The 12,342-nt window shown below is 37.4% G+C and overlaps 1 protein-coding gene across 3 annotated transcripts in view; it reads left to right on the forward strand.

The window, feature by feature from the left end:
- LOC136872003 (cell death abnormality protein 1) overlaps positions 1-12,342 on the forward strand; it is a 123,739-nt gene that overhangs the window by 71,109 nt on the left and 40,288 nt on the right. For 2 of the 3 annotated variants that reach the window (XM_068227276.1, XM_068227281.1), the window contains one exon: positions 7,576-7,695. The exons of the other annotated variant lie outside the window; for it this stretch is intronic. In XM_068227276.1, coding sequence (XP_068083377.1) covers positions 7,576-7,695 — 120 coding nt within the window. The remainder of the gene's footprint in view (positions 1-7,575; positions 7,696-12,342) is intronic. 3 annotated transcript variants of the gene reach the window in all.

Here is a 12,342-nt window from a genome sequence, read left to right on the forward strand (position 1 = left end):
AGTTCAACATTAGAAACACAGTTTTCCCACTTGATGTTCATGATGTAGTGTACTTTTTGCTGCTGAAAGCACTCCAGCTTTTTTATGTCATGGTGTTATAAGGTCCACGTTTTGCAGCCATAGAGAAGTGTAGAGATGACTACAGTGTGTACACCAGTAGTTTTGTGCGAATTGCAAGGTTTTTATTCCTGAATTTCATGTATTATATTGCTAAGAGGATGTAAGATAAAATTCCCAAGAAATATAAGCTAACCGGACATAAAAATTAGTCACCCGTGAAGAAATCATTACAAGCTTCATTTAATACTGTATAACTCCACCTCTGGACTTGATAACCACCTGGATTTGGTTAGAAAGTGAGTCCACAAGGTTGTGCGGGTATGTTGTATCCAGGTTAAGCCACTCGCTGAGGATTTGGTTTCATAATTCCATCAAACTTCAGGAATGCTGATGTTGACGTTTTATCCGCCTCTCCTACATCTCCCACAGATTTTCACTGGAGTTCAAGCCAGGTGATTTTGCAGTCCAATCAAGATGTAATAGGGTGGGAGAGTGTTCATAAAAACAGTCGCACATGTGTCAAGCCCAATGGACTTTACTGTAGTCATCATGAAAAATCGGGGTATCAATGGCATACTCATAGTGCAGATGTTGGCCGAGGGGCAACATCTGATCATCCAGAATGTTTCATATATATGATGGTTCATATTAGTGGTTACCTCAGTGAGCAGGCCCAATCCAGGATATGAAAAACGCCCCCAAAACATCAGAGACCCACCTCCGGCTTGAACCTAACCTTGTACACATTCAGGATGAAATGCTTCATTTGGCCTTCGGTGCCTTCGACAATGTGCGTAATTGGAATACAGCCAAAAACGTGATTTTGTCAGACTACATTACATTCCGCCAGTCAGCTGCTGTCCACATTTGAGATTTCTAGCCCATTCAAGACGCTCAGCTTCATGTGCCTGTGTGAGCAATGGCCTCTTATGAGGTGACTGAATCCAAATATTCACTGCATGTAGTTCCCCTCAAATTGTTCCCTCACTACTGCATCATTCCTGCGTTCAGGATGGATGGTGTACAAGAAAACTCCAGCTAGGGTCAGCGAGTATCTCAGGGTAATCATCGTAGTATTTTAACGTGTGTCCAAAAAAAAAAAAAAAAAAAAAGGACCCGACGCGTAACTAAATATTTTGTACCGAGCTCGATAGCTGCAGTCGCTTAAGTGCGGCCGGTTTCCAGTATTCGGGAGATAGTAGGTTCGAACCCCACTGTCGGCAGCCCTGAAAATGGTTTTCCGTGGTTTCCCATTTTCACACCAGGCAAATGCTGGGGCTGTACCTTTATTAAGGCCACGGCCGCTTCCTTCCCACTCCTAGCCCTTCCCTGTCCCATCGTCGCCATAAGACCTATCTGTGTTGGTGCGACGTAAAGCAACTAGCAAATAAAAATTTTTTTTTTTTAAATAAAAATATTTCATTGACTAAGAAAAACAGTGATGGAAGTCTCCTTGAAACTAGTCATCGAGAGACCAGACATATTAAATTATGCAACATTTAAATCAAAATTGTATATTATTATAGCTATGAATGACATCTCAAAAATATCTTACTTACTATCTTTTATTCATAAAAGGCAAATATGATGGACAAAATGTGTAAATATGGATTGAAGATCCAAAATTAAAAAATCAGCTCAGTATTACAAACTTGAATCATTCATACATAGTTATTATTTGTCGCATGTCTCCTTAATATCAACATTGAAATGGATATCTGCTTCACTTTCACAGTACATCATATAAAAAAAATTAACAATTGCATTTTCGCATGAGTTCATATCAATTAAATTTAGAATTTAATTTTGTTGTCGTATGACACTCCTCATTTTACAGTAAGTCTGTGATCAATTCTTAGGACAAATACTTTTCTTATTTATTCAACGTTTCGCAGGATTGGCGGAAAGGATAAGATTAGTTTCGTATATCAGTAGCAATTAAATGCTATAATTCATCCAAAACAATAACATTAATTGATTATCCTTGCATTATTCATCAACTTAGCTTCCACCTTAAATTAAATATATCATAAACAACCAAGTGAACTCTCAACTGAATCAAAATTTCAATGCATGACCTTATATAACTTAACTATGTGTATAGGGAATACTATGGTGAAAGGTAATTGTAATTTATAATTTCGTGTGGCTATTTTTAGCCAAGTGCAGCCCTTGTAAAGCAGACCCTTGGATGAGGGTGGGCGGCATCTGTCATGTGTAGATAACTGCGTGTTATTGTGGTGGAGGATAGTGTTATGTGTGGTGTGTGAGTTTCAGGGATGTTGGGGACAGTTTAATGTTGTCCTTTCTTTGATGTAAATGTTGGGGACAGCACAAACACCCAGCGCCCGGGCCATTGGAATTAACCAATGAAAGAAGAGTAATAAGCAGGATTTGAGTGCAATATACTGAGTACATTTTAAAGGTCTAATATATAAGGTATGCTGGAAACTGAGAAAAAGGACATAGAAAAAAACATGAGAAATATGAGGAATGATTTAGAAAGTTTAGAGGAGATAATTAGACTCTGAATGGAGGACAGGAATGCAAGTAGGTCTCCCTCAATGTACAGGGTACAGTAGCTATACAAGATGGATGGAAAGGAAAGAGGAAGTTGTGGAAGACAGGAGGGCTAATGTTTTAACAGGCAGGTAATTGTTGGACAGGTAGTAAATAATGAGTCCAAGGAAAGGAATAATTATTTTAGAAGATTGTGTTAACTATGGTAAAGGCATACACATGACAGGTGATGGAATTTGTTTACAATATATTTTAACAATAAAAAGGAGATTAGTAAATGTATAAATATTTAATAAAGTTAACAATTTGAAAACTGATAACAAGAAAAAAGAAAAATGTGGGAGAGCAATTATATAATACAAGAGGTGAGTTAATTTACAGAACAAATCTTCAACAATAAATGAATTAAAAGTTAAGGCTCTCAAGAAGGGGAAAGGAGTAATTTAATGAAGATTAAATCAGAGAAAAAGGCAAGAATATGTGCTAGACCTTGAGTTTATTGAAGTGTGTCTTTAAGAGATATTTTTTATAGACAGCACAATTATTATGAATACAAAATTTGATACTGTTAATGCCGATATACAGGCATAAGAAAGTGTCTTGAAGATAGTAAAAAAAATCAGTTAATGTTTATACTGGAGAAAAGGAAATGTCAGAAGGCTCTTTATGCTTTGTATTTATTTGAAGTGCCTTGAAGAAATGTCTTTCAAGACAACATGGTGATAAATACAAATTTTGTTAGTGTAGTGCCACTATACTGGCTTGAGGATATCTAAAGAGCTGTTCATAAGGTTAGAAGGTTTATTGAAACTTTTAATCAAATGTTACTTAACTTCCTGTTGTGGAGCTCCTTCTTCCAAGATGAAGCAAAAAATTCCAGAAAGGATCAGTAATTCACTCAGAAAAAAGAATATCTTAATTTGCAAAACTGAGAACAGCTAAAAGAAGCTATGGTTGAAATGGCTAAGAATACCATCCAATTAATAAAGCCTAAGAAGCATACTGGTAGAACTAGGAATGCGATCAAGTTTTACCGCAAAGACACCTTGCCTGGCTGAGATGGAATCAACAGAAGAATGAAGATAATAGGAAATTCTTCCTAGCCATGAGAAAACATGCCACCAAAACCATCCATGGAGTTAAACGTGGGTTCCACCAACAGCATGTGGAACAGATAGACCAAGATTTAAAAAAGAACAAAACCTAGGTTTTCTACAAAACTTTTGAACAAAGCCTAAGTAAATACACCCCTCCAAGCCTTCACTTTAAGAACCCAGGTGGTGAAGTTGCTTACAGTGATAAAGAGAATTGTCAGGTTTTTGCAAATTACTTTGAGTTCCTGCTTAACTGTGAAGTTACAGAATCAAAATTAACCTTAGAGGAAAACTTGCCCACTAACTGGGAATCATCTCCTCCGACCAGGAAAGAAATCAGACAAATCATACAGTCATTTAAGAAAAATAAAGCACTGGGTGAGGACTCAATAGTTGGTGAACTCTGGAAGTATGCAGGTGAGAAGGCAATTAATTTAACAGATATCATCCAAGATATACGGCAAACTGAGAAACTGCCAAGTGACTGGACATCGGCCCTGATTCACCCACTTCACAAGAAAGGTGACAAAGCAGAGGTGAACAATTATCACGGCATATCACACTCGAAAGCACTTCAAACCAGGGCAGAGGCACAACCGGATATGCAACTGGGAGAATACCAAGAAAGGTTTGGGAAAGGGCGTTCATGTGTTAAAAAATTCATGAACCTAAAGACCTTTATTTCTTACCTGAAACTGAGAAGTAAGGAATTTGTGGTGACCTTCATTGACTTCTGGAAGGACTATGACTCAATTGATTGAAGTACCTTAATTCAAGTCCTCAAGAAATCGGGCTTGGATAACAAGACGAGAGCAATTATTGAACAGACCCTGTTAAACATGATCTCAAAAGTAAAATTTAGGGGAGAATTTTCAGACAGCTTTCAAATTAAGACAAGAGTGAGACAAGGAGATGGACTCTCCCCACTGCTCTTAAACTGCATTCTGGAGAAGGTTTTTGGGAATGGCACAAAAATCTGATTAAAGAAGGTGATGAGAATAGGGTCAGGCTAGGTTGTAAGAGCAAGAACCTAACAATTGACTGCTTAGACTTCATGGATGATCTGGTGATCTCTTTTGCTGATTCACTTGACACAACTAAAAACCAAATAAACCAACTCCAGATGCAAGCAGCCAAGGCAGGCATCCAGATTTTATTTGAGAATGCACAGTTCATAACAAACATCAAGACAGCTCCCAGAAATCTACAGGTGAATCAGGGCAGAGAAATTCAAATACCTAGGCGAGTGGATAGAACCTACTATTTCTGAGAAAGAGGCATTCATATCAAGAACAGGAAGATGGAAACGGCCTACCACCTCACCAAAGATATCTATAACAAATGGTCAATATCTTTCAAATCCAAGCTTAGACATTACTGTATAGTAATTCGACCTGAAGCTCTATATGCAGCGGAATCACTCTCAATGAATAAGAAAGGTCTGGCAGAACAACTGGAAGCCAAAGAAAGGAAGATTCTAAGGAAGATCTTAGACCCATTAAAGGAAAATAGAGAATGTAGGAGAGATGTATGAGACCAGAAAGATTATCCACTCAAATCTTTGCCTACTTTCTGAACAGGAAAACTAAAGGGGTCTGGTTCTCTGAGGTGGAAAAGGATTTTAAGAACTGGGGACCTTGGCAACTTAAAGATCTACAGAATTGTTGAACAAAACCTAAAATGAAGATAGGCGAGACGTAGACAGAAGAATGGAAGGAAGCACACCAAAGAAAGATGCGGGAGTACTGGGCGAGTGTTAAAACCCAAGACAGAAAATGGTTGAAATAGTGTGATCCATAGCTAGTCAAAATGAAAGAACAAGAAGAATAAGAACAAAACTACAACCTTTCTCCTTATCAAGTTTTAGAACACTCTTCCAATAAGAGTTAAGAGCTCACAACCCAACTACTTTCCCGTTACCTGCAGTACATCCCTAACAATGGCTGATTTACATTCACAGTCCTAGAACAACGTTTGATCAACAAGCATTAATTAGCAACAACAACATACTGAAGAACAAGTGAAAAGTGCTATCTCAGTAGACCATTTTCTTAGTTTAAGATCTTTGAAGATGAGAGAAATAGATATTATATAATAGCTATATTTCAATTGCTTGTTTTAAGTAGGTAATGTTTTGATAAAAGTTGAACATCTAATTAATTTATCATTCTAATCAAGTCATTGGATTTTGGAAAATATCATTTTGCTGAAGAAGAGAATTATGTTTTCTCGAAATGTGTACAATTAGATAATATATATTAAACAGTTTTCTGTATTGTATTGACAATGTGGACTCGTATTATCCCCCAAGTTTTCAGTGTAGTGAAATTATCACCGTAAGTAATCAATAGAGACCAATATAGGCCATTAATATGATCAAGTTTATAGATTTGGAGGCTGGTGAATAAGAGAGGGTGAGCTTGGTCCTCTACTGAGTTTAATAATAATAATAATAATAATAATAATAATAATAATAATAATAATAATAATAATAATAATAATAATAATAATAATAATGTTATTTGCTTTATGTCCCATACGGTTTTTGAAGATGCCAACATGCCAAAATTTTGTCCCACAAGAGTTCTTTTACATGCCAGTAAATTCACCGTCATGAGGCTGACGTATTTGAGCACCTTAAAATACCACTGGACTGAGCCAGGGTCGAACCTGCCAAATTGGGGTCAGAAGGCCAGCGCCTCAACTGTCTGAGCCACTCAGCCCAGCTCTACTGACTTTGTCCATTCAGTTTGTACTAAAACCTCACGACATACCCCAGGAGGGGGTTTTACCTGTCAGGGAGTATAGTTTATAGACAGGTGTCCAGTATTAATTACAGTATAGCTTATAAAAGTAAAAACTACAATCACATAATTAATCATTTCCTTTTTTTTTACAATCTGTTTTACATCGCACCGACACAGATAGGTCTTATGGTGATGATGGGATAGGAAAGGGCTGGGAGTGGGAAGGAAGTGGTCGTGGCCTTAATTAAGGTACAGCCCCAGCATTCGTCTGGTGTGGAAACAGAAAACCATCTTCAGAGCTGCTGACTGCAGGGTCTATCTCCCACATGCAATCTCACAGCTGCGCACCTCTAACCATATGGACTACTCGCTCGGTACCATTTTCTTCAGACGAAAACTGTGGAGTGAAGAAATATTGTAATAACACAGCACAAATTCGAACAGAGACCAAAAAAGTATATCTGCCCTATTGGTAAATGACTGTATTGCTTGTAAGTAGCCTTCAATCACTATGGCCTTATGAATAGTATCGGTATTTATAACTTTTCAAAGTGATACATTACTAATTTTCCAGTCTGACCCCTGACCAGTTATATTTTAATACAGCTTTCTATAGTGTTGCCATCCCCACAGTATAGGGGTAGCGTGCCTACCTCTTAGCCAGAGACCTCGGGTTAAATTCCTGGCCGGGTCAGGAATTTTGACCTGAATGTGAGGGGTGATTCGAGATCCACTCAGCCTATGTGATTACAATCGAGGAGCTGTATGACGGTGAGATGGTGAGATGGTGGCCCCAGTCTAGAATGCCAAGAATAATGACTGAGGGGATTCAAATTGCCAACCACATGACACCTCGAAATCTGCAGGCCTTCGAGCTGAGCAACAGTAGTTTGGTAGTCGATGGACCTTCGGGGCTGTTGCACCGTGGAGTTTGGTTTTTGGTTTCCAGGAGTGTTTTGCTACAATTGAGTGAGTGTGAAAATATAAACTGCTGAAGATTATGTTTACTCGAAAATGAAATGCAGCCACTGCTGATGGCGACAATGCTACAATATAAACTGATATATATGAAATTTTAATTTAAGTTGCAATATTGCTATAATGTGTAGTATGATTATTGTACAAAGCAAAAATCTGACTTAATATTTTTGTAGTTGGTGCGTGTGCTGTCAAGGATGATTGCAATAACACAAGACAGTTCTGCGACAAAGAGAGCAAAAAATGTGCATGTCCCTTGGGTGAATACATTAGCAAGAACAAGGAGTGTGTCTCTGGTAAGTTTCCTGTTATTCTCCTAACTCTTCCTGGTATGAATTGAGTATACTTTTACATATAAGATAAAATTCCCAAGAAATATAGTACTGACTAACTTGGAGGCCTACTCATTATGTACATAACTAAAGTGGTACATTACTAACCACATTCTAGTATTATCTTTAATTTATGCTTTGCATTATTCAGCAGATTTACAGATGTAGTTCTCAAACAGTATAATGTCACAATGCAACAAGAAGATCACCAAAGCAACTGTCTCATTAGCCAACAGATTAACAATAATAACAAAGTCCTACAAATTAAGGTTGTTGAAAATCGTTCCTAATATAATAAAATTCTGGTGAAATGCTCATCAAGGGATATTGTGCAGAAGACAACCAAACACACACAGCTTCACAGATGCACTATATGTTCAACATTTAGCAGTTTTGTTCAAATATTACATACAACGTTATAAATGCTATACAGTATCTGGGTTTTATAACACTGTATCTATTAATGACATAGCCCTAATACACTTAATTATTCTTATGGAGGGGGGAAATGGTATTAATCATATTCTGTCTTGTTCACAAACCCGAACTCTGAATAATAATACCATATTTCTCAGAATCCAAGACGAGGTTTTTTCTCAGAATCTCATGTGAAAAATCAAGGTCTTCTTGCATTTGCGACCTAACAATAATGTACACGACTGGCAGCTACCACAGTGACCACGCTACTTCTTTCCAACCCCTGCACACAAAACTCGTTCACCTCTTTATTATACATCGCTAGACACAGTTGTACAGTGCCTCTGTGTAACGTCACTGGATTTCAGGAAATAGTGAATGACATTCTATTAGCCTCTACCAAAATGTTTCTCAAATCTGCAGAATAACATCAAAACACACGAGCCTTCGAGTTCTTAGAAAGGCCACAGCTACTCAGTGGCAGAGTTATAATGTGTCTACTGCACCTGACACTTAGTAAAATTAAGTTTTATAGACAGAAGGAATATTTTCATCATGGATCATTGTATTGTAAAGATACTTGGAACAGGTAATGTAGACAAATTTTCAATGGGTTCTCGTTGATATTATGATGCCAATTTATAGTTAATGGTTATTGAACATGCGGAGATCACGAATAATCGTGCAGCTGCAAGAAAATACGGCTTAGGCCTAACTAAAGCCAATATTTGGTGTTAGTGTGAAGACTAAGATAGCTTAAAAATACACACTGTACAAAAAATTGATTCAGTGGCTCTCAACAAAGACATTTTAAAGAAGTCAAAGATGAAATTGTGAGGTATGTGCGCGAAAAATGCAAGGGCGGAATGGCCATACCACAACGCAATAAACTCATTTGTTGACCTTCAATGTTCGCATCTTTATTAGGCCTATAAATCACAAGCCGCTGAAGTTGGCCGAACCTGGCAAGCGAGACGTGTGTGTAGTGGCAGCCGGTTGTACCTAACGCTGAGTAAAAGTAACAGTTTTATAGACAACAGGAATATTTTCTGATGGATCATTATATTGTAGACACATGTGGAACAGGTATTGCCGGCAAATTTTCATTGGGTTCTCTTTGATATTATGATGCCAATTTTAAAGTAATTTACTCATTCGGGACAAATATTTCAGGTTCCTTATGGGAATCAATATCTATATCATCAAGGTAATGGTTATTAAACCCGCAGAAATAAAGAATAATTGTGCAGCCACGAAAAAGTATGGCATAACTAAAACCAACGTTCAGCATTGGCGTGAAGACAAAGATAGTAAAAAAATGCGTACTGTACAAGAAAGGCGTTCATATGATTTTACAAAGTATTTTTTAAGCTTGATTTTATTTTCTTGAAGTGAAAAATTGCGAGTCGTCTTGGATTCAAAGAAATATGGTATTTTCTATGTAATTCATATGTGAATTTACATTCATTGGCACATCATCGCAAGAAATAAACTGTTGTATGACTCGCATCACTGTAAAGGTAGCCGCTACAGACGCTATATTTCTCTAGTCTCCTGGCACTCTCATTGCCAAAGTACCTTTTGCATACCAAGCAACTGCTGCTCAGCTCATTTCTGCTTCATAGAAAATTTTCAGCACAATATCGGGACAATGTTTTACCTCAGCAAAGTGTTCACCCAGTGGATTAAACAGTTCAAAACGGGTCGCACGAGCATGATGGATGAGGAAACATCCAGGCATCCATCTGCAGCAGTAACTGATGTGAATATTGAACAAGTGCACGATATGATCCTGAATAACAGATGAGTGACTGTACAATAAATTTCTGCTCCTGATACACCCTCAGACCACAAAAAACAGATTACAGAATGCTGTTCTTCCTTGGTGCAAACAGAAAGTGGCCTGGCAATCTTTACGTCGCAACAGCGCAAGCTGTACTGATCTGATGACGCTGAAACCTACCACAGACGTAGACAACGGTGCCATCTAGAGGCTGGTGAGCAAACAACAACATAGAGCCAACCTAAAGACAATTAGAGCAAAATTGCAGACACTTATTGACTTATAAAATAAAGAAAAATGTATTTCATTCTCCTTCCCCCCGCTTTGCTTTCCAGAATTCTTTATTATAATCCAGAAAGGTTTTCCTGCTGCTTGCCCTAGGCTTTACAGGTTATTTCCAAAATCTTCTCTCGATTTCATTTTAGACTCTACAGTTATTTATTTTGCTCTGTTTCTTTTGTCTCTGTAAATACTCTCTACGTCTTAAAAAATTGTACAAAACTATTTTAATCCTCCTAGTCAATACTATACATTTTACATCAAATCAAGAGGAAACTTCACACATAAATAGACATGTTTCGACCCGACATTGGGTCATCCTCAGTAAGACATGTAAACCCCATGGCACTATAGCCCTTGAAGGGCCTTGGCCTACCAAGCTACTGCTGCTCAGCCTGAAGGCCTGAAGATTGCGAGGTGTTGTGTGGTCACTACAAAGAAACTCGGCCCTTATTCTTGGCTTTCTAGACCGGGGCCGCTATCTCACCGTCAGATAGCTCCTCAATTATAATCACGTAGGCTGAGTGGACCTTGAACCAGCCCTCAGGATGAGGTAAAAAATCCCTGACCTGGCCGGAAATCGAACCCGAGGCCTCCGGGTAAAAGGCATGCACACTACCCCTCCACTACAGATATAATGAATTAAAAACATAGGAACACACAAAATGAAATGTTTGTTTAAAAGTTTTCAAAAAGCATGATGAAAGTTAAAAAACTGTGAAATGTTGATCATTAAAACAGTCTTGAGCTGGAGGTCTTTCTATTTCAATGTTTTTATTGTCCTTTGGTGTGGTTCGACTGGTATCCGTATACTGTTGGTTTAGTTGTTGTGTTCCGAGATGGGTTGATTTACATAAGCATTATTGAAGTTGAACCGACTGATTTTTAGTCTGTAAAATGGATAATACAAATCTAATTAAGGTTGAAAAATGGTGACTAACAGGAACAACATTTAGATTAAGTTATGAAGAAAAAAAAAAAAATAACTTACATTACGTAGCCCGCTTGTTTCACCCGTGTTCTCCGACTACGGAGTCCACCTCTTGACTGACTTGCTGCCGCAGTCATAGCACAATATGTGTTGCTACAAGGAAGTGGAGTGGGGAAATGGGGCGGGGTTTTTGGGAGAATGGGAGTGTGTGGAATAATGGGGGCAGTGACTGAAACAGAGTGTAATAATTGTGAGTTCTTATGTTCCTGTGTTTTACTACAAATGATTGGAATAAAAGTTTCCCATATTACGTTCTAATGTGTTCTAAGGAAAACTTGAACAAATTGAGATAATTTGTACGTCGGGCTCCCCCTAAAAATGATAATTAGTCATATAGGGGTGTTAACCTTATGAATTTTTGGTAACGATTTTGCAACGGATAACCTAGGGTTCATTGCAATGAGTTTTTTTCTTTTCATATTCATTGAAAAGGAAAGTACTATTATTGGCTATTAATAATAATTTTATTTTGCAGGTTATTTAAGGGATCCTTCTTGATTACGTCAAATTTGTTTTCCGTGAAAAACAAATGCGTTTTATTAATATAACCGTTCCTCTCCATGATTTCTATTGTATTCCCCTTATCAGATTTAGTTGCTATTAGGTAATTAACCTTTAATTTTTCTTTTAGGTTTTTAACTTTCTTATTACCGTAATGGATCAGTCTGTGTTATAGTTAAATACTTGTTTATGGTAAGATAAAGGTTTGTATAATATAATGTATTTTATCTCTTTCTCTTTATCTAAGGGTTATATGTTGACTGCCATTTCTGTTTCTACTAAAATGGTAATTAAACTATAATGTTTGGAGGTGGTGGGCCAATCATGTTTGGGTCCACTACTCAGAATTTAAAGGTCATCCTTGCTAAGAGTTACTTTACTCAAGTTCATAACTGTTGGATTTGATGTTGGTTTCATTTGCGTTAGTTATACTGACTAAGTCTTTTGTGTTTTGTTTATCCGAGTTTATGAGCGAGTTCCGTTTTTTATCTAGTGTATTTTGTTTACTGGCTAGTATGTTCTCTAGTTTATTTGTGATGTTTTTTTGTAGTGAATTCCATTCTAATGGGGCTAAAAGTATGGTAATTTCCAAGTAGGCCTCATAAAGTCTGTTGTTAAAAATTTACTATTTCTTGTGTAA

The sequence above is a fragment of the Anabrus simplex genome, chromosome 1, assembly GCF_040414725.1.
Source record: "Anabrus simplex isolate iqAnaSimp1 chromosome 1, ASM4041472v1, whole genome shotgun sequence".
Classification (NCBI taxonomy): Eukaryota; Metazoa; Arthropoda; class Insecta; order Orthoptera; family Tettigoniidae; genus Anabrus; species Anabrus simplex.